The 22,409-nt window shown below is 45.4% G+C and overlaps 1 protein-coding gene across 1 annotated transcript in view; it reads right to left on the reverse strand.

Annotated features, from left to right (window-relative positions):
• Positions 1-1,018: 1,018 nt before the first annotated feature.
• The window catches only part of ZDHHC20 (zinc finger DHHC-type palmitoyltransferase 20), a 149,134-nt gene continuing 127,743 nt past the window's right edge, over positions 1,019-22,409 (reverse strand). Inside the window, exons 10-13 of the mRNA XM_063951664.1 lie at positions 16,818-16,907; positions 13,475-13,590; positions 11,288-11,360; positions 1,019-1,971 (exon numbers count right to left, since the gene is read on the reverse strand). Of these exons, the coding sequence (XP_063807734.1) occupies positions 11,323-11,360; positions 13,475-13,590; positions 16,818-16,907 (244 nt within the window). The 3' untranslated portion in view covers positions 1,019-1,971; positions 11,288-11,322. The remainder of the gene's footprint in view (positions 1,972-11,287; positions 11,361-13,474; positions 13,591-16,817; positions 16,908-22,409) is intronic.

The raw sequence follows: 22,409 nt of genomic DNA on the forward strand, positions 1-22,409 counted from the left end.
GGATTTGATGGTGCTCCGGGAGATCATCAAAGATTTGTATAATTTTTTATTTTTATAACCCAACCCTGACTTTGCCCCTGACTTGTTTGGAGAGCTCCTTTGTCTTCATGGTGTGATGCCTCATGCTTAGTGGTGTTGCAGCCTCTGGGGCCTTTCAGAAAAGGTGCATTTATACTAACAGATCATGCGACACTTAGTGAAATGAACTCCACCTGTGTGCAATCTAATTATGTGACTTCTGAAGGTAATTGGTTGTACCATAACTTTTGAGGGGCTTCAAAGCAAAGGGCGTGAATACATATGCACATGCCAATTTTCAAATTTGTATTTATAAAAATTATTCTTTATATAAATTTCTCATTTCACTTCACCAATTTAGACTATTTTATGCAAATCCATCACATAAAATTCAGATAAAAAAAAAACCAAAAAAAAAAAAACACGTAATATAACAAAATAGGTAAAAAGCTAAGGGGGGTGAATACTTTAGCAAGGTACTGTAAAGCAAGTATAATGAGTTTCTATTAGTAACAGTTTCCCACATTAAAAAATTCCTATTATTTGGGAGCAATTCAATTAGCTGTGGGACTTAGACAGGTTCTAGCTACTAGGTTAAGTGCTTGGAGTGATTCTATTACAGTATTTCCCGCGGTAAGCCAGCGACTATCCCCGAGGGTGTACTTAACACAGATTGCTTCTCATACCCTCTGGAGGCACTATGAGAAATCTTCATTAACTAGTGCATCTGGGGCTAATCCTGATATTACAGTGGGTGGTAATTGCATAGCTCCGTGCACTTAACCCAGGAGCTACGGCTTACCTCATAACTTCCCATGGTAAATTATAGCTCAAGCCACTTAACCCAAGAGCTAAAACCCCACTTTCAGCCCAGAGACTAACTGAATCGCCCACTTTGATTATTAACAAATCGAAAGCTCAAATATATCACAAGTCAATATCAAACTATAACAATCTGTAATCTAAAAAACAAAACAAAAAAAACAAACTAAAAACAAAATTCAACATAAAACAAATTTATAAAAAGTAATTCCTTCTTTACAGTCATCTAAAGACCTTTCACTCTTGTGGGAAGATAATAAAATAAAAAGTAAAATAAAAGCAGTATAAATAAATGGCGCATGTACAAAATATTTCCACGGTACCTATGTAGTTCCAATGAGTGGGCTGTAAAGTAACACTTTTACAGTCATTTCATGTTGATTAATTCATATGAAAACTTTTGTGTCTTTCCTTGAGATACTGTATGGACTAGGCTTCCTTGTATGCATGGGGACTGTAGAAGGGCTATAAAAACATTTCTTGGTAATATAAAAAATAATGAAAACATGATTACGAGGTTAGTAAACAAGTTAGCGCTGTTGGGCTGGACGTTGTCGCTGGTTCATAGTAATTATGGCCAAGCAGCCAATCAATTCACTCATTCGCCACACACAGTATGGCTGCCTTCAGTTACATCAGCTTGAAAAAATAAATCCCTACAATACTAGTAGATGACGATGCTGGAGGAGATGTCCACTCAGTTGTGACAAATGATGGCACCGACAGGAAAATTATGCCCGATGGTGCAGCACTCACGACCCCATCTCTCTTATCTTCAACACTTGTATCAAAGTCTTGGCAAATACCAGCTTCAAATTTTAACAACGTCGACATACGTAAAAGTAGGTTATTGCATTATAAGTTTGAATGCAGACTAAACATTAAAAAGATAATAAAAAGTACAAAGTTCCTATGCAATTAAAGTCGATGTGTAAAAGAGAAATTATGTTGCATTAATGCACTATGAAGATATTAAGGCAACAGTCCGTTCTTCGTGCTACGGAGACATTCGCTGTTTTGCCTGGAGACGCTACTTCCTGGACGTTAGTTAATAAGAGGACGTTTGGCACTGCGGTCTGTCAATCTCCAGGCTGGATATGGTGGTGTAGCACATGCCGTGCTGTAGTCTGCCTGTGGAAAAGAACGAAAACAAAGTGATGAAAATAGAAACTGCTTTGTGAATTTAAGCATGTGATATGTATGTAATGAGGTTTTCTACCGACAGAAAACGATACTCAACAAATTAGAAAAAAAATCTCTGTATCTGGCATGTGAATGTGTTTGTGCCTAATTTAGGGATGAATTCAGTAGAAACACTAGAATTCTCTATCACGTCATATTTATTAGATAAATAACAAATATTTTCAGAGTAAAGAAGAACAAGAAGTCCTGGAAGCGATGATATGATCTCCACAGAGCCCTGATCTCAACATCATGAAGTCTGTCTACATGAAGAGACAGAAGGATTTGAGCAAACCTACATCCACAGAAGATCTGTGGTTAGGTCTCCAATATGTTTGGATCAACCTCCATACTGAGTTCCTTCAAAACTGTGCAAGTGTGCCTAGAAGAATTAATGCTGTTTTGAGGGCAAAGGGGAGTCCAAATATTGATTTGATTTAGATTTCTCGTATGTTCATTCACTTTGCATTTTGTTAATTGATAAAAAAAAAAACTATTAACACTTCTATTTTTGAAAGAATTCTTACTTTGCAGCACTGTTTCCAAACCTGCCTAAAACTTTTGCACAGTACTGTAAATGCACCGTCAGACGTGCCGTGAATGACTTTGTCTACTTGAAGCTAAATTTGCAAAACAGGCAGACTACAGCACTGTACCAATCCATATATTTACAACAAAATTTTTTTTAAGATCACCACCAAAAGTTCCACATCAACACCTACTGTAAACACAGGATTCTGATTCTAGGGGCAGGATGTAATGAAGTCCAAGTTCGGCGGCCGTGCGGGATGCCGGCCGAACACAATTTTTTTTTTTTTTTAAATGTACATGATTAAAGGGGCAATCATGTATGGTTTAGCCTTGTACATGATTGCACCTTTAGAAAAAAAAAAGTCCAAGTTCGGCCGGCATCATGCTCTTGTTACTTTATAACAACGGCCATTGAAAAATTCCTTCTCTTCACAATATTGGTGCCGCAATCCAAAAATGACCTTGCCTTAAAAGCTTTTCTTTACCCTTCAGTGGCAAACGCCTATCCAGGATAAGCTTTGTTGTAGTTTGAAATTTGCTCCTTTTAACCACTTGCCTGGCATGGGTGCATCAGATGCGACCATGCCTGCAAGTGCTCTATCTGACCTGGTCGCATAGGATGCGACCAGTCAGGTAGAGAGTGTTAGCAGCGGCAGGGAAGATAAACTTCCCTCCGCTGCTGCTGTCCGGGGTCCCTCTGACACCCTTCACTCTCCCCCTGTGTCTGCCGTGCTGCCGATCACTGCTGATCGGTCAGCACGGCAGGATCCCCCCCTCCAGCGGCTGCAGACAATGGCAGTCGCTGGGGAGTGTAAATGAACCCTCCCAAGACACCCCCAGACCCACCCTGTATACCTGCAGGCTGTCCCGGCTTTCAAAATGAAAGCCGAGATGGTTGCGTTGTTCCAGATAGATGTTTCGATGTTTGGGGGGGGGAGGGGGGGGGGAATTATTTAAAAACAAAAAAAACATTTTCTTCATTTTTTGTAACTAAAATCATTTGGGATAGGGTTAAATTCATGTTCTTCACCTAATTCACTCGTAAAAAAAACCCGACAATTTCGGAGCGGTTTTCGGCAAAATAAATAGTCCGTTAAGTGGTTAATGAAGGTTTTTTAAATGGATAATCATCTTTTTTGCTATTGGACTTCAAAAACAAGCAAAATTCCTTGTGAGATATGAGAGAGCAAATTTAGGCAAATGTTATCACAGGAACTAAAGGAGTTTGGAGTCTGATATTTAGCAGTGTGATGGTGTCCACCCTAGGGAGTTAGCGGTATTGATGTCATATTAAAACAATGTTTTACTTTGGTGATATAAGCCGCTGAATTTAAAATTACATTTCTCTAACGTCCTAGAGGATACTGGGAATCCATTTAGTACCATGGGGTATAGACGGGTCCACTAGGAGCCATGGGCACTTTAAGAATTTGATAGTGTGTTGGCTCCTCCCTCTATGCCCTTCCCACCAAACTCAGTTTAGAAAATGTGCCCAGAGGAGCCAGTCACACTTATGGAAGCTCCTGAAGAGTTTTTTGCATTTATTTTATACATTTGTAATTTTCAGGCAGGACTGGATGGCACCAGTCTGCCTACTTTGTGGGAATTAGGGGGGAGAAAGGCCCAACCTCTTGAAGGGTTAATGGTCCCGTTCTCTGCTGACAGGACACTAGCTCCTGAGGGAACTATTCGCAAGTCCCACCACGGCGAGCGTATATTCCCACCCCTAACAGAGCCAGAAGAATGAAGAGTGGTGAGTACTAAGCCGGTGTCACGGTTAGCGGGTCGCCAGCCATTATGGCGGCATGAGGGTACGGATATGCACAGTTCTACTTGGGGTGGCTGGGTCTTCTGACTCCGTACACAGTGCAGGCGCACAGATTCTGAGGGGGTGAACTGAGTCTTAGTACACTGTACACAGTACCCACACTGGCAAACACAGACCTAAAAAGGGGTCTGACTCCATTTTAAGCACTAAATTACCTCAGCCAGTATAAAAAAAAAAAGCGGGAAGACCGCGCTCCATTGAGGGGGCAGGGCTTCACTATGAGCGGATCCAGCAGTTCACCAGTGTCATTTTCCCTCTGCAGTGGACACAGACACTGACTGACAGGGACACGCAGCTCCGCTGGAGTGACTCCAGGTTACATCAGCGGTTCCAGGGGGTCATAGCAGGGGGGGGGGGGGGGGGGGGGGGAGCAATTCTTAGTGTACTGAACACCCAATCTGGGTACTTAGCCTGCGACCCAGCTAAGCTTGGCATTAGCAGTAAGGGCGCTGTGTGCTGGCTCCATACTATCTCTGCGTCTCCCTGGAAGGGCTCTTTGTGGGTTAATTGTGCTTTTAACGTTTTCCTGTGTGTGTGCTGTCACATTTACAATATGTCAGGCAAAGAGTGTGTTTCATGTAAGGCAGAGTGTTACTCTTCCCCAGGGGGCTCACTACTGTGTACTCGGTGTAGTGCACCTTCCTTGGCTAGCGGGGCTGAGCCAGCATGGCTGGATTCCATTAAAGGAATGATTTCCAATATTTCTACTAAATTGTCCCGCAATGAGAAAGACGCAATACTTAAGACAGTCTATGGATGAGTTTATGAACAGAGACTCTGTCCCCAAACCAGCATCTCAGACCCCTGCCATTTGTCTGCAAAAACGTACTCTGGCCCATATTCTGCAGTCTGACGCGGATAATGAAGGGTCAGACATGGAGGAGGGTGAGGTGGATTCACAGGTGGGGGAGGCTACTCTGTCACAGGGAATAGAGGCTCTCATAGAGGCTATCAGAGACGTCCTACAAATCCCTGATAAGGTGACAGAGGAGTGTGAGGAATCTCATTTTAATGTAAAAAAGAAATCCTCAGTCACTTTTCCTGTGTCAATGGAACTTAATACCCTGGTTTGAAGAACCGTGGGTTAATCCTGATAGGATGTGAGCAACCTCTTAGGGATTTCCTTTCCTTTTCCTCCTGAGGATAGGAAAAAATGGGAAAATCCACAGATAGTTGATGCATCAATATCCAGGCTGTCACGAAAAATAGTACTGCCTGTCCCTGATGCAGCCTCCCTGAAAAAGACAAGGCTGATCGTAGAATTGAAACCACACTCAAATCTTTGTATACAGCTGCAGGGGTGGCACAGAGACCCACTATAGCATGTGGGGCGTGTATTACTAAAGCCATTGCTAAATGGTCGGGTAACCTAATTGAGGGGTTAGATTCCTTATCTCGAGGACAGATTATTTTACTCCTGCAACATATACAGGACTCTGCGAACTTTATGGTGGAAGCCATAATAGAAATAGGCTTGCTTAATGCACTCACCACTGCTATGGCAGTGTCAGCACGCAGGGGCTTATGGCTACGCCAGTGGACTGCTGATGCGGACTCCAGGAAAGGCATGGAAGACCTACCATTCACAGGAGAGGCCTTATTTGGAGATGAACTAGACAAATGGATTTCCAAAGCTACTGCGGGTAAGTCTACATATCTTCGTTCCGCAGCTCCCCCCAACCAGGAAGGCTTACTCAGCTTCAAATTTAGAGTCCTTTTGGACACCCAAGTTTAAGGGCAGAACCAGAGGTTCTTCTACAGCTACCAGAGGCGCTAGAGGTGAACTTCGCAAACCAGCAACCACCGATTCTCAGGAACAGAGTTCAAGCTCTGCTTCCTCAAAGCCTTCAGCATGACGGTGGACCACGATGCCTGGAAGACTGGCGGGTGGGAGCCAGACTAAAATTCTTCAGTCACATCTGGACAAGTTCGTGCCAGGATCCCTGGGTCATAAATCTTATTTCCCAAGGCTACAGGCTGGAGTTCCAGGAGCTCCCACCTCACAGATTCTTCAAATCAGGCTTACCAGTTTCACAAGAGGAAAGTATAACTTTGGATGCCATTCAAAAACTGAGGCAATCATTGTTCCAGTTCCACCTCATCTGCAAAACAAGGGGTATTATTCCAACTTGTTTGTAGTACCGAAACCGTACGGCTCGGTAAGACCGATTTCGAACCTCAAGTCATTGAACCGTTACTTACGAGTTTTCAAATTCAAGACGGAGTCTCTGAGAGCGGTGATCTCAGGTCTGGAGGAGGGGGAATTCCTGGTGTCTTTAGATATCAAGGATGCGTACCTTCACATTCCGATCTGGCCGCCTCTTCAGGCTTATCTACGGTTTGCACTGCAGGACTGCCACTAAAAGTTCCAGGCCCTGCCATTTGGTTTCTCCATGGCACCAAGAGTATTCACCAAGGTGATCGCAGAGATGAGGTTTCTCCTCCATAAACAGGGAGTGAACATAATTCCGTACCTGGACGATCTTCTGATAAAGGCGCCGTCCAGGGAGAAGTTGGACAATATTGGTCTCTCAACCAGACTACTCTGGGATCACGGGTGGATTCTGAACCTTCCGAAATCTCACCTAGAGCCAACACAGAGGCTTCCATTTCTGGGAATGATGCTGTACACAGAGTCGCAGAAAGTGTTCCTTCCATTGGAAAAAGCATTGGTAATCCAGTCGATGGTTAAGTCAATCCGGATATCGGTGCATCTATGCATTCGCCTTCTGGGGGAAAATGGTAGCCTCTTACGAGGCACTTCAGTACAGAAGGTTTCACGCAAGACCCTTCCAGCTCGATTTGTTGGACTAATGGTCCGGATCGCATCTTCAAATGCACCAGAGGATACGTCTGTCGCCAAAAGCCAGGATTTCTCTTCTATGGCGGCTTCAGACTTCTCACCTAATCGAGGGTCGATGGTTTGGGATTCAGAATTGGATTCTGCTAACCACAGATGCAAGCCCCAGAGGTTGGTGAGCAGTCACCCAGGTGGTGCTGTTTCAGGGAAGATGGCCAAGTCGGGAAGTCGTCCTTACAAATCAACATTCTGGAGCTATATACAATGCCCTTCTGCAGGCCTCATATCTTCAAGTTCAGGCCATTCAGGTCCAGTCGGACAATGTGACAGTAGTGATGTACATAAACCGAAAGGGCGAAACGAAAAGCAAAGCAGCAATGTCAGAGGTGTCAAGAATTCTGCTCTGGGCAGAAAAACATGCTGTGGCGTTGTCAGCGGTTTTCATTCCGGGAAGAGACAACTGGGAAGCAGACTTCCTCAGCAGACACAACCTGTACCTGGGGGAGTGGGGTCTTCACCCAGAGATGTTTAGGTGCTTGACACGTTGGTGGGGATAGCCACAAAATCGGCATGATGGCCTCTCGTCTCAACAAGAAGCTCAAGCGGTATTGTTACAGGTCGAGAGACCCTCAAGCAGTGGCAGTAGACGCTCTGACGACTCCATGGGTCTATCAGATGGTGTACATGTTTCCTCCACTTCCTCTGATCCCAAGAATTCTAAAAAGAGAATAAAAAAGGGAGGTTCAAGCAATTCTCATTGCTCCGGACTGGCCAAGAAGGGCTTGGTACGCGGACCTTCGGGAGATGCTCCTCAAAGATCCGTGGCCTCTGCGTCTTCGCGAGGATCTTCTGCAACAAGGCCCATTCGTCTATCAAGACTTACCGTGGCTACATTTAACGGCATGGAAGTTGAACAGCTGATTCTAGCCAGGAGAGGGATTCCTGACAAGGTTATCCTGACTATGATCCAAGCCAGGAAGTGGGTAACGTCTAAACATTACCACCGTATTTGTAAGAAATATGTCTCTTGGTGTGAGAGCAGACAATATTCTGCATTGGAATTTCATCTGGGACGGTTCCTGCTTTTTCTGCAGTCAGGTGTGGATGTGGGCCTACATCTGGGCTCCATAAAAGTCCAGATTTCAGCCTTGTCCATTTTCTTTCAGAAACAATTGGCTTCTCTCCCTGAGGTCCAAACGTTCTTGAAAGGTGTTCTGCACATCCTACCTCCCTTTGTGCCTCCCACGGCACCTTGGGATCTCAATTTGGTGCTGCAGTTCCTCCAGTCTGACTGGTTTGAACCGTTACAGGAGGTTGACGTAAAGTACCTTACATAGAAGACTGTCACACTGTTGGCATTGGCTTCAGCAAGACGTGTGTCGGAGCTGGGGGCATTGTCTCACAAAAGCCCCTACTTAATTTTCCATGAGGACAGAGCTGAACCCAGAACTCGTCAGCAATTTCTTCCTAAAGTGGTTCCGGTTGTTAGACACCTCTGCTACTTCAAAGTCTTTGGATGTTGTAAGGGCTTTGAAGGTGTATGTAAAACAAACAGCTCGTCACAGAAAATAAGACTCGCTGTTTGTTCTTTATGATCCCAATAAGATTGGGTGTCCTGCTTCAAAGCAGTCCATTGCACACTGGATCAGGCTCACTATCCAGCATGCTTATTCCACGGCAGGATTGCTGGTTCCAAAATCTGTACAGGCCCACTCTACTAGGTTGGTGGGTTCTTCTTGGGCAGCTGCCCGGGGTGTCTCGGCTTTACAGCTCTGCCGAGCAGCTACTTGGTCAGGTTCGAACACGTTTGCCAAGTTTTACAGGTTCAATACTTTGGCCTCTGAGGACCTTCAGTTTGGTCAGTCAGTTCAGCAGGAACCTCAACACTCTCCCACCCGGTCTGGAAGCTTTGGTACTTCCCCATTGTACTAAATGGATTCCCAGTATCCTCTAGGACGTAAGAGAAAATAGGATTTTAAAATTACCTACCGGTAAATCCTTTTCTCGTAGTCTGTAAAGGATACTGGGCGCCCACCCGATGCTTCGTACTTCCTGCACTGTTCCTTGGTTGAGTACTGTTTGGTTCAGCTGTTGCTGTTCCTGGTCTCAAGTTTGGTTAGCATGGCTTTCCTCTTGTTTTATGTGCGCTGGTTCAGAATCTCACCATTATACTTTTATATCCTTCTCTCAGAGTATGTCCGTCTCCTCAGGCACAGTTTCCAAGACTGAGTCTGGTGGGAGGGGCATAGAGGGAGGAGCCAGTGCACAATATCAAATTCTTAAAGTGCCCATGGCTCCTAGTGGACCCATCTATACCCCATGGTATTAAATGGATTACCAGTATACTCTACGGAGAAAAAGATTTACCGGTAGATAATTAAAATTCTATTTTTATAGCCACAAACATAATTTAAATGCGCATAACTATCTCCCTTTCATGTATAACCCTGCTTTTCAGGAGGGCCAGGCTAGGTACCCATTTAATATCTGGCTGGAGTTGGCAGGGTACTTAATGTCGGATGTTTGGTCAACACATCAGCTAAATGGCCTCACACATTCCGGAAGGCAACTAAAGTTTCTTGCATTGGCTGCATATCCTGTGCCTTTTCCTTTGGCTCAAAATTACGTCAGTTTGACTATTCGCCATCTTTCCCAAGCCGACTGGTCAAATCCTGTAGACCTCTTTCTCCAGCAAACACCGCGGAGAGTAGAGGGTGCAATTTCTGTGGCCTATAGACATTTACAACTTCTTTTAGAATATTCTGTTTCCCAAGGGGACCTTCAGATGTAGATATCACAACTCCCAAGTCTGCAGATAGACGATTTATCAAAGGTTCATACTAGGACATGTCATATGCTTTCCTGTACAATGTATACACAGATGTGCCTAAATATATTACATAGATCCTACCTATCACCACATAGAAGATTTATGATTGGGCTTTCAGCAACTCTATTGTTTTAAATGTGGCCTGTCCCCGGCCGATCTATTCCATTGTTTATGGTCCTGTCCGGTAATTCATAGATTTTGGTTACAAGTTCTCAATTATTCCCAGGAACATTTGTTTCGTTTCATTATAGGTCATTGACCCCCGAATGGACGTTATTTGGCATTCTCCCGAGAGGGCTTTGAATCTCAATGGGAGGCAGACGACTACTTCTACTGGCGGTTAGTGCAATTGCCAAAAGTCTATCCTATAGGTGTGGATATATCCTGAACCGCTACTTTATTCCATTTAAAAAACAAACTATTAGATATCTTCTGTATGGCATGGGTGGAGGTGGTGCAACCGAAAAATTCTTCGATATGTGGGCGTTTTATTGTGACCCGAAACACTTTGTGTAACGCCTCTTGGTATCTTCTCCAAATGGTTGAAGGAATTTCAGTGTGACCATGGGGGGAGGAGACGCCAGCAAACATTACTTTATGAAGTCTGATTTAATTGTAACTATTATACTTGCTTGTCTTGTCATCTTTGTTTGCCCACCATCATCTGGTTTTTGCATTTGATGACCATATCCCTGTCAGTGCTGTACATATAGTATGCCCAGTCTTTTGTATTCCTTCATGTTGGGCCTTCACGACTGAATATGCAAATATTCCATTGTACCATGTACACTGTCCAATGATATGTACATTGCTTCATTATTTCTTTTTTATTTTTTTTTAAATACATTTTACATGACATGTTTTGCCTACTTTGGCTTCATGCTGTGAAAAAATGTTGGATACATCTTCCCATAAAATCTTTACCCCATTGTCCAGATAGGTAATAATGTGTATTATATATTGTTTATGCCAGAGTTTCCCAAACGCGGTCCTCAAGAAACACCAACAGTCCAGGACTTAGGTATATACATGGCTCAGGACAGATGGTTAAAATAAATTGACTTAAGTCCTAATTAAGTCATCTGTGGCCAAACATGGATACATTTAAAACCTGGACCGTTGGGGTCCTTTGAGGACCACGTTTGGGAACCTCTGGTTTATGCAGTTAAACAGAGAATGTGTGCTATTAGTAATGGGATATTAATACATCCCTGAGACTAAGTCATGCTTTAATAATGGGCCTGTTATACCCTAGTAAGACACACAATGGCCTCACCTCTTCCCCAGTCTGATGAGTAACTGTCATAATGATCAACTCTCCATTAACACTGTAACATGGTTCTTCTCACCTGAAATACAGAGGCATCAGTGCATTAGTAGTATTCCACTCTAGGTTTTATGTTTACATCTAACCATACGTATTGAAGTTTATAAAGTCAGTCTTTCTCCTCCTGAAATTGCTTGCATGGAGAAAGCTATGGAGATGCATAGCAAAGTGACTGCACAACCACGGGCCACAGCATATCGGTTGGAATTTCGCATCACAGCATTAAGACCATGGGTTCGATTGCATACAGGACAAACATCCTTATGTCCAAGGGCACTTTCCAGTGAGTGTGTTGTCCGCCCACAGAACAAAAACTGCACCAATAGATTTACTGGCTTTAGACAAAACAGACCTTAATGTGTTTGTGTGATAGAGTATGGAGGACTCGTATGCGGTACATTGTTATCATCGGCGTTCAGTGGATGGTGAACAAGGCTGAACAAGCGATCAGTACTCCCCGCACTTCAGTCAAATGCTGGACAAATAAAAACTGGATCATTAAGAGTTTATTTAACAATTGGCTGAAGTCTTGTAAGTATACACAGTCACTGTATTACATTATTATTGCTGGTGATTTGTAAGGTGCCACACCGCTCAGCAGCGACAAGCAGGTGGGAAAACAGAGAGATACCAGGTAGAGAAAATAAATCAGTTGTGTAGATGTAGTGGAGGATGGGTCCTACCCATGAGAGTGCCAACAATCTAATGCCATTTGTACATTTTACAAGATCGCTCCCTATCGTATCAATTTCTACTTTTACTTTAGTGGCTCTGTAAAGGGACAAAAAAACAATATATCTCTGGACAGTAATGGTTATTAATTCCCCAAAATATGGCTGCAGATGGGTTCTAGGTGAGACAAGGAAACAGTGATCAACAGCGTGGTTCATTTCAGCAGCCGCCGGGGCATGTGGATATAACATCACACGTTATGATTCTGCTTGATAATATTTGCTCAGTTCTGCTCGCACCACCTCACAGGTGTGCAGGCAAAGACCTGCAATGTTTTCACTACCAGATTGCCACTATACACAGAAACATAATGCACAAGGCTTTTATGGTGCTTAGTTGTAAGACCTGCACAGACATAGGGTGGACGTGGGTATTAGGAGTTTTGAGCTTAAATATTCAAGAACAATGAACATTCTGGTGCGGTTAGAGTGGAACTTAAACTTCAATACAAGGTGGGTGATGTTTAACCACTTGCCTGGCGCCAACAGGCTGGGATTTCCCTGACACAGTCGCATCCGGTGCGACCAGTCAGTATTGTCCACTAGACTGTTGCCGGAAGATAATCTTCCAGCAGCCACCAATCTCAGAGGTCCTAAGGACCCCACTGTATCCTTGGACACCCCCAGTGTCTGCTGATTACTGCAAAGACCATAGAGCCTGGATGCATCCACACCCTGCAGCAGCGAGAAGCAGCCACCAGGGAAATGCAAAAACAGTGTACTGCCCCCAGTGTTTTCCCCACAGCTGCTCCTCTCTGCAGCTGCCAGGAAAATGTAAAAGCAGCAGCGCACAGCCCGCCAGGAACATATAAACTGTGCAAGGCCCAGTCCAACCATTGAAGATTAATTCAGCAATGCACCACACCATTAATGGTAGCCCCAATGATAAGAAAATGTTGGCGGTGGCCTGATGGTCGCAGTCTGAACACGACCACCTTTGGCTAAATCATCAGTTGTTTGTAATGATGGTTTTAAACCATTGGTCATCGATAGCACAGTCGTCAATGGCCATCACTGCAGAATACCATTGGCTGGATGTAATGGAATCCGTGATCGCCAGAGGTGGGGATACCAGCCGATCATTTTTATTTTTTTTATTTTTTTTAAAGGAGAAAACACAAGTTAAACCATGCCTTGTAAGGGATTGCCCCTTTAAAAAAAACGTCCGAGATTGGCCGGCATCCTCCTTTGATACTGTGCGTCATTACACCCTGCTGCATATATATTCATTAAAAGAAACAAAAAAGAAATTACAATTTGAGTTGTTTTTGGAAAATACATTTTGTGATTTGGTCTTTATCAACCTCCTTGACAATTCATTAACTACTGGTTTTTTTTTTACAAACGCTCAGCCTCCTAGCATGCTCCCTAGAGAAAATAAGGTATTAAAAATAACAGCACAGACCTGTATGTGAGTGATCATCTCCTGATCCTCCATCCACCCAGTGACTGTCACTTCCAAGCAGTCTGTTCTGGGACTCACTGAGTGGTCTGGCTGGAAACGTCTGACTTGGCCCAGTGCTGAAAATAAGCAATTTGTTATGCATCTGACAATTAATAAACTGCACACAAGAGACAATATTATTTAAATGAAAATGTGGAGATGAAAAAAAATTACAATATGTCGATAGAATTGGATGGAATTTAATATTCAGAATATATATTTGTTTAAAGAAAGGTGTGAATAGGTGATACGTAAATTGGGACACTGACTCCCTGATCTCCGCAGCTTACTGGCAAGTGGCGCAGGCACAGTTCCCAGCCACCGCGCTGCTTATTGCAGCGATGTCCGGTTGGAAGGAACATATCAGTAACACGGACATCAGGAGGGGTCACAGGGTCAGTTACTCCTCCCAGCCAGCCTCTCCTATGGAAACAGGTGCTGTGTGCAGCAAGATCACTGCTGGTATAATATGGGCACCCACCACGAATCCCCCTGCCGGTATGTAGCCACATGGGCATTGCTGGTGTAATGTGAGAATCCCCAGTGGTATAAAGTCAGACTATAATACAATATCTGCTGGTATAGCAGTAATGCCATATGGCAATAAGAATACATATGCTGTTAATGTAAGGCTATAGGCATTACTGGTATAATATGATCAACTCTAATGAATATATAGTTACACCAGCACAAATTACATACTACGGACAATTTGCTATAAGGTAGTGGCATGGACACAATCTAGTTTAGATATAAGGGCTGATTCTGATTCGGAAACAAAACAAAATAGGGTAGTATGTTTTGTAGCTGGACACACAATGTTGCACTGCCAGGGGTGGAAATACTGTGCATTACTGGGAAGCTTTATTTTTACACTGCAATTTACAAATGGGCCCCTCCTAAATCTAAATTGTTGTGCATGTTATTAACCTGCACCTCCTGCCCAGCAACGTGGTTTTACCCTGGTGCAGAATAGTTTTTTTTTTGTTTGTTTTTTAGCTCTGCACCTACAATTGGATAATCACTTATCCAATCCTTAGGTGACCAGACTCCCAACAGACTAGTTGGTCTGGGGTGTAGTACTGGTGACCGGCGGTCTCCTGACCGCCGGTCACCTTACCGACGCCGGGATCCCGGCAGCATACCGACGCCGGGATCCCGGCGGGGAGGGGCGAGTGCAGCAAGCCCCTTGCGGGCTCGCTGCGCTCGCCACGCTGCGGGCTCGGTGGCGACCTGCGGTCGCCACGGGTTCTATTCCCACTCTATGGGTGTCGTGGACACCCACGAGTGGAAATAGTCCCTGTTGGTCGGCATGCCGACCATCGGGATAGTGAGCCGTCGGGCTCACGGAGGAGGTCATGTGACTGTCGGTCAGCTGACCGGCGGTCACATGAATACCACCCGTTGGTCTGACACTGAACAAGTGTGCACCCTCCCCCGACAGATCTGTGCATCTGATCCTCGTTGCCTGTCGGGTCTTCTGGCTTTTAAACCTGCTAAAAACCAGGAGACCAGAGTGACAACCAATTGCGCAGTGTGTAGGTTACAGAAACCAGAGCCTGATCTCTGGTCCTGGAAGCTCAGCACACCATCCTGCAGTTAGGTGTCAAGGCAGTACTGGATCCAAAAAAGAACCCGGCACTGTCCGTAGACCGGATGAAACCCGGCAGGCATGGATCTGCAGTAGGACCCTGTATAATCCAGTTCCTGTGGTCTAACAGTTTCCAAAATAGCGCTGTGAGCCGCAATTGGCTTGCTAGCAATGACATTTTTAAAGTTCAAGATGGCAGTGATGAGCCGATCACTGATTACAGTGTCATCGTCACACTCCCTTGGGTTGGCTAATATTAGCCAGCATCACGCCATAAGCCCCTGGAAAGTGGCATCAATGCAAAAGAGCTTAACCACTTAACTGACGTTTTTCCCCCCAAAAAAAACCCTCAGAAATTGTCTGGGGTTTTTTATGAGTGAATTAGGTGAAGAACATCAGTAACATTGCGACTTTAGTTTTTAGAGCCCGGACAGCTGCCAGGTACACAGTGGGATGGGGGTGGGGAGGTGGTGTTAGGGGGTGGCTTTAGGGGCCTTGATTTACACTTAGCCGCTATTGTCTGCAGCCGCTGGGGAGTCCTGCCGTGCTGACCGATCAGCAATGATCGGCAGCACGGCAATACTGGGGTCTGGGAGGCAGAGAGACATTCCGGTCCCTCTGACAGTAGCAGCGGAGGGAAGTTTCTCTTCCCTGACACTGCTAACACTGTTTATCTGACTGGTCGTATCCTGTGTGACCAGGTCAGATAAAGCACTTGCAGGCATGGTCGCATCTGATGCGACCATGCCAGCCAAGTGGTTAAAGGCCACTGCCCCACCCCACCCCAGTGAAAATGCTGTTAAATAAATTATTACAATATTCAGGGCCCTGTTTTTATTTTAAGATTTTCGTTACAGGCAGACAACAGGTGCCAGCGGGCCCTTAATGTCCAGGCATGCTGGCACTTGTGGTTCTCCAAGTGCCGGCATGCTAGGGATTGCCTGTTGAGACCTAGGGACCGCTTGTAAAGAATCATATTAACATACAGACGGAGCCACGCTAATCATGTAATGGGAGCGTCTCAGTGCATTCCCGTAGCGTGGCTAGGCGCTGGACCGCCTAGTCATGCTGGGAGTGCACGTTTGCGATGGAGCCGCTATAGATAAGAGCTGCTCCATCTGTACCATGAAGCCTGCCCCCACCACCACAAAAGGTGTGGGCCATAGCCTTGGGCTTTGGGACGGGGACCGCCTTTTTTTGGGAAGGGGTCTGCATGTGATGGCAGAGGGACCCCATTTCATTACGATCACTGGTGGTTTATTGGCTACAATTTTTTTATTTTTTATATAGGAAACCATTCATTAAGATTCCCTGTCTCAATCTCCCAAGCACAATGATATTATAGGTACTCTCTCCCACTTCACTTCAACATTGTCATTAATATATTCCTCCACTCCCCCCACCACATCACCATTAATAAATCACCTGGCGTGCGAATGGATTCTTTTAGCAGAGGCAGACTGGAGGTCTGCTGGAAAAGTGGACAAGTGTGTAGATATGGATTGGCTGTAGAACCTGCGTGAAGGTCTGCAGTAGGATTGTACAGTATAAACAGTCTGATCTGCCAAAGACTGGACAAGTGTGTACCCGGCTAACTCAGAATCTGCCCCATTATTTGTACATTATTTCCTTTGCAGCCATAAAGAAATGAAAAGAAAAAAAAATGGAAGAAAATCAATTAAGAGTTATTATGAGATCCTCTGGGCTACATACTGTTTGGCAGAGTCGCTCTGTATGGCCGCTACATTTTGCTCAGGATCGCTGACCACAAGGCGGGTTGGGAAGGTACATCCATCTCCCAGACTGTAGGAAAAGAGAGCAGATCAGTTATTAGATAAATGAAGGATAATTACAGGAGTGAGTACAGCCCAGTGATGTGTATCACACTGTCCCCGCTCCTGCCGGACTGGACTCTACCAGACAGGAGGTTTGATATAATCAGGAGCCTGCAGAGCAGGGTCAGGTGCAATATGTCAGGGGGCAATTAATTTGCATAATGAATCCCAGGTATCTGGCTAAGTGGGATCGGTATAAAATATCTACAATCAAAATCCCGTCAGCAACTGACAGACGGTCAAAATCCCGACATGGACAAAATACAGACAAGGTCAAAATACCGATAAGTAAAATGTCGACAGGTCAAAATGCCGACATGAGGTTTCCAAAAATAAAAAAATTTGTGCATGTCGACATAGGTCGCTGCGCTCGGCATGCTTCGGGCACTATTATATTCCCCCTCCAAGTGCACTTGGATGGTAAAGTATGAACAAGTCGGTTTCAATGAAAAAAATAATGAAAAACTCATGTCGGTATTTTAAATGTCGGTATTTTGTCCATGTCGGGATATTGACAGTCGGTCAATTGTGGTCGGGATTTCGGATTGACTGTAAATTGACTGCATCCCGGCTAAGTAATCTTTTTGTACCACATTTTACCTTAAATATTACACCCAAAACAGAATTTTCAGCTTCGTGTTAGGGGTCTCTTAAATGAATCCCACAACAGTATAAAATATATCACAAACGAAGCCAGTATTTAATGCACGTGACTGGATCTTTATACTTTACCAAATCAGAAGTGGGTAACCTGTGCGGTTGGGACACAGATTGGCGTTTTAGAATGTGTTTTTGGATTTGAGATTTGTAATAAATTCTATTGACAGACTTCTGTTAGGGTCCAAGACTAACACACTGACACTTCTGGCACAGAGAGAGGACACTTCCGGCACAGAAGGACGACACACTGACACTTCCGGCACAGAACAATGATCGACGTAATAAAGAAAATGGTTGTGAACTACTTTTTGTCTACATAAGTTGTTGGTTGATGTGCCAAATATAAGAAACATCCAGATGGGCATCCGAAAAGAACTTCAAGTTGACATTGAGTTAAATTCATTTCACATTCCGCCTCAAGCAAGACAGAACAGTTTCTAATTTTGTGGGGGGGGGGGGAATCAAAGTTGTTATCAGAATAAGAACTCCTACAGTATGCCCAAAAACAAAAATTAGAGACAAAGGCGTCCCCCAAAAAAACATATGGAGTGAGCTGGCATTACAAAACGAGAACATTTTATCCAAAAAATAGGATTTTAATACCTACCGGTAAATTCTTTTCTCCTAGTCCGTAGAGGGTGCTGGGGACTCCAAAAGGACCATGGGGTATAGACAGGATCCGCAGGAGACATGGCCACACTAAAAGACTGACTGGATGTGAACTGGCTCCTCCCTCTATGCCCCTCCTCCAGACCTCAGTTATAGGAACTGTGCCCAGGGGAGACTGACATTTCGAGGAAAAGGATTTTTGTTAAACCATGGGCGAGATACAAAGCAGCTCACACCACAAACACACCGTACAACTGGATTAGCAGGAATACCAGATAACTGTATGAACTAACAACAGCAACAAGCTGAATATAACTGATACACAACCTTCGTGTAACCGAAAACAACAAGAATCAATACAACTGCAAGTAACAGTCTGCACTGGGATGGGCGCCCAGCATCCTCTATGGACTAGGAGAAAAGGATTTACCGGTAGGTATTAAAATCCTATTTTCTCTTACGTCCTAGAGGATGCTGGGGACTCCAAAAGGACCATGGGGTCTATACCAAAGCTCCAGACTGGGCGGGAGAGTGTGGACGACTCTGCAGCACCGATTGAGCAAACATGAGGACCTCCTCAGCCAAGGTATCAAACTTCTAGAACTTAGCAAAAGTGTTTGAACCCGACCACGTAGCGGCTCGGCAAAAGTTGAAGTGCCGAGACCCCTCGGGCAGCCACCCAAGATGAGCCCACCTTCTTGGTAGAATGGGCCTTTACGGACTTCGGCAACAGCAACCCAGCCGAAGAATGAGCGTGCTGAATCGTATTACAAATCCAGCGTGCAATAGTCTGCTTGGAAGCAGGATTTCTAACCTTGTTGGAAGCATACAGGACAAACAGAGCTTCCATTTTCCTAACAAGAGCCGTTCTGGCGACATAAATTTTCGAAGCTCTTACGACATCAAGAGATTTTGGGACTGCCACAGCATCCGTAGCCACAGGTACCACAATAGGTTGATTTATGTGAAACGAAGAAACCACCTTCGGCAGACATTGTTGACGAGTCCTGAATTCCGCTCTATCCACATGAAAAATCAAATATGGGCTCTTGTGAGACAAAGCCACCAATTCTGACACTCGCCTGGCAGACGCGAAGGCCAAAAGCATGACCACTTTCCAAGTGAGAAACTTTAACTCAACCTTTCGCAAAGGTTCAAACCAGTGAGACATAAGAAATTGTAACACCACTTCGAGATCCCACGGTGCCACAGGTGGCACAAATGGAGGATGGATATGCAGCACTCCCTTCACGAAAATCTGAACCTCAGGAAGGGCGGCCAATTCTTTTTGAAAGAAAATAGATAAAGCCGAAATCTGTTCTTTGATGGAACCCAATTTCAGGCCTGTATCCACGCCTGCCTGCAAAAAATGAAGGAAACGACCCAAGTGAAATTCCTCCGCAGGAGCTGTTTTGGTTTCACACCACAACACATATTTTCTCCAAATACGGTGATAATGTTTTGCCGTGACCTCCTTTCTAGCCTTAAGGAGAGTGGGGACGACTTCCCCGGGAATACCTTTACGAGCTAGGATTTGGCGTTCAACCTCCACGCCGTCAAACGCAGCGGCGGTAAGTCTGGAAACACGCATGGCCCCTGCAGTAACAGGACCTCTCTTAGAGGCAGCGGAAAGAATCTTCTATGAGCAATTCCCGAAGATCAGGATACCAGGCCCTCCGTGGCCAATCTGGAACGACGAGTATTGCCTGAACCCTTGTTTGTCTTATGATCCTCAGCACTCTTGGAATGAGAGGAAGCAGGGGGAACACATACACCGACTGAAACACCCACGGAGTTACCAGGGCGTCCACTGCACTGGCTTGGGGGTCTCTTGACCTGGAATACCTCGGAAGCTTCTTGTTGAGGCGAGACGCCTCATATTTGAGGGATTCCCCAACACCTTGTTACTTCTGCAAACACCTCTGGATGAAGGGCCCACTCTCCTGGATAGAGATTGTGTCTGCTGAGAAAGTCTGCTTCCCAGTTGTCCACGCCCGGAAGGAAAACTGCTGACAGACCACTCACGTGCTCTTCCGCCTAGCAGAGAACTCTTGTGGCCTCCGCCATTGCCGCCCTGCTCTTTGTTCCGCCCTGGCAGTTTACGTACGCCACCGCTGATATGTTGTCCGACTGGATCAGGGCAGGTAGACCTTGAAGAAGGTTCTTCGCTTGCAGAAGGCTGTTGTAAATGGCTCTTGAACTCCAGAACATTTATGTGGAGACAAGATTCCTGGCTTGACCATTTTCCCTGGAAACTGCTTCCTTGTGTGACTGCACCCCAGCCTCGGAGACTTGCCTCTGTGGTCAGCAGGACCCAATCCTATATTCCGAATCTGCATCCCTCTAGAAGGTGAGAACTTTGCAGCCACCACAGGAGAGAAATTCTGGTCCTGGAAGATAGACTTATTTTCCGGTGCATGTGCAGGTGAGACCAGGACCATTTGTTCAGCAGATCCCACTGAAACATCCGGGCATGAAACCTGCCAAACGGAATGGCTTCGGAAGCCGCAACCATCTTCCCTAGCACTCGAGTGTATTGATGAATCGACACTCTTGCCGGTTTCAGAATCTCCTTGACCATGGTCTGGATTTCCAGAGCTTTTTCCGCCAGAAGAAACACTTTCCGTAGTTCCGTGTCTAGGATCATGCCCAAGAAGGGCAGCCGAGTTGTCGGAATCAACTGAGATTTTGGCAAATTGAGAATCCAACCATGATGTTGCAGAACCGGCAGGGAGAGTTCCACGCTTCTTAGCAACTGCTCTTTTGATCTCACCTTTATCAGGAGATCGTCCAAGTACGGGATAATTGTGACACCCTGCTTGCGTAGGAGTACCATCATTTCCGCCATCACCTTGGTGAAGACCCTCAGGGCCGTGGAAAGCCCAAACGGCAACGTCTGAAAATGGTAATGACAATCCAGCACCGCAAATCTTAGGAAGGCCTGACGAGGAGGATATATCGGGACGTGTAAGTAGGCATCCTTTATGTCGACTGACGCCATAAAATCCCCACCCTCCTAAGCTGGAGATCACAGCTCGAAGAGATTCCATCTTGAACTTGAAAGTTTTCAAGTATGGATTGAGGGATTTTAGTTCCAGAATCGGTCTGACCGAGCCGTCCGGCTTCGGCACAACAAAGAGGATTGAATAGAACCCTTCCCCCCATTGGGACGGGGGAACCGGGACAGTGACCCTCTGTTGACACAGCTTTTGTATCGCAGCGTTTACAACTTCTTTCTGGAAGAGAAACTGGGAAAAGGGCCCTAATTTGCACACCTTAATTAGGTAGTGAGGTGCTACTCTGCTTGAGACTTAGTAAAGTGTACAGAGGGAAAAGGTAGCAGGTGCACTATCTCAACCTGTAGTAACCAGAGGCACTTAGCATATTCCTGGCCAGGGCTATGAGCTTACCCACCGGAAGAGAAACTGGCAAGGCCAATTTGATAAAGCGGCGGGGGGGGGGCATCTCCTGAAACTCCAGTTTGTACCCTTGGGACCCTATGTCTAAGACCCAAGGATCCAGGGCCGATTGAACCAAGACCTGACTGAAGATTCGGAGACGCCCCCACCCCCACGGACTCCCGTAGGGGAGCCCCAGCATCATGCGGTGGACTTGGCAGAGGCGGGGGAGGACTTTTGGTCCTGGGCACCAGACACAGCAGGCTACCTTTTTCCCCTTCCTCTACCTTTTGAAGCGAGGAAGGACGAACCCCTTCCTTTTTTGTATTTATTAGGCCGAAAGGACTGCATCTGAGAATGGGGCGCCTTTTTCTGTTGTGCGGGAACATAAGGAAGAAAAGATGACTTACCCGCAGTAGCGGTAGACACCAGGTCAGCAAGGCTGTCACCAAACAAGACACTACCTTTAAAAGGGAGAGCTTCCATAGCTTTCTTGGAGTCGGCATCAGCATTCCATTGATGAATCCACAGCGCCCTCCTGGCCGAGACTGCCATGGCATTGGCCCTTGATCCCAAGAGGCCAATATCCCTCGCCGCATCCTTTAGGTAATTTGCAGCGTCCTTGATATAACCAAGAGTCAAAAGAATGTCATCCCTATCAAGGGTATCCATATCAGAAGCTAAATTATCAGCCCACTTAGCAATAGCACTACTCACCCACGCCGACGCCACAGCAGGCCTGAGTAGTGCACCAGTATTAACGAAAATGGCCTTCAATGTAGTCTCCTGCTTGCGATCCGCCG

Source organism: Pseudophryne corroboree, chromosome 2, assembly GCF_028390025.1.
Source record: "Pseudophryne corroboree isolate aPseCor3 chromosome 2, aPseCor3.hap2, whole genome shotgun sequence".
NCBI lineage: Eukaryota > Metazoa > Chordata > Amphibia > Anura > Myobatrachidae > Pseudophryne > Pseudophryne corroboree.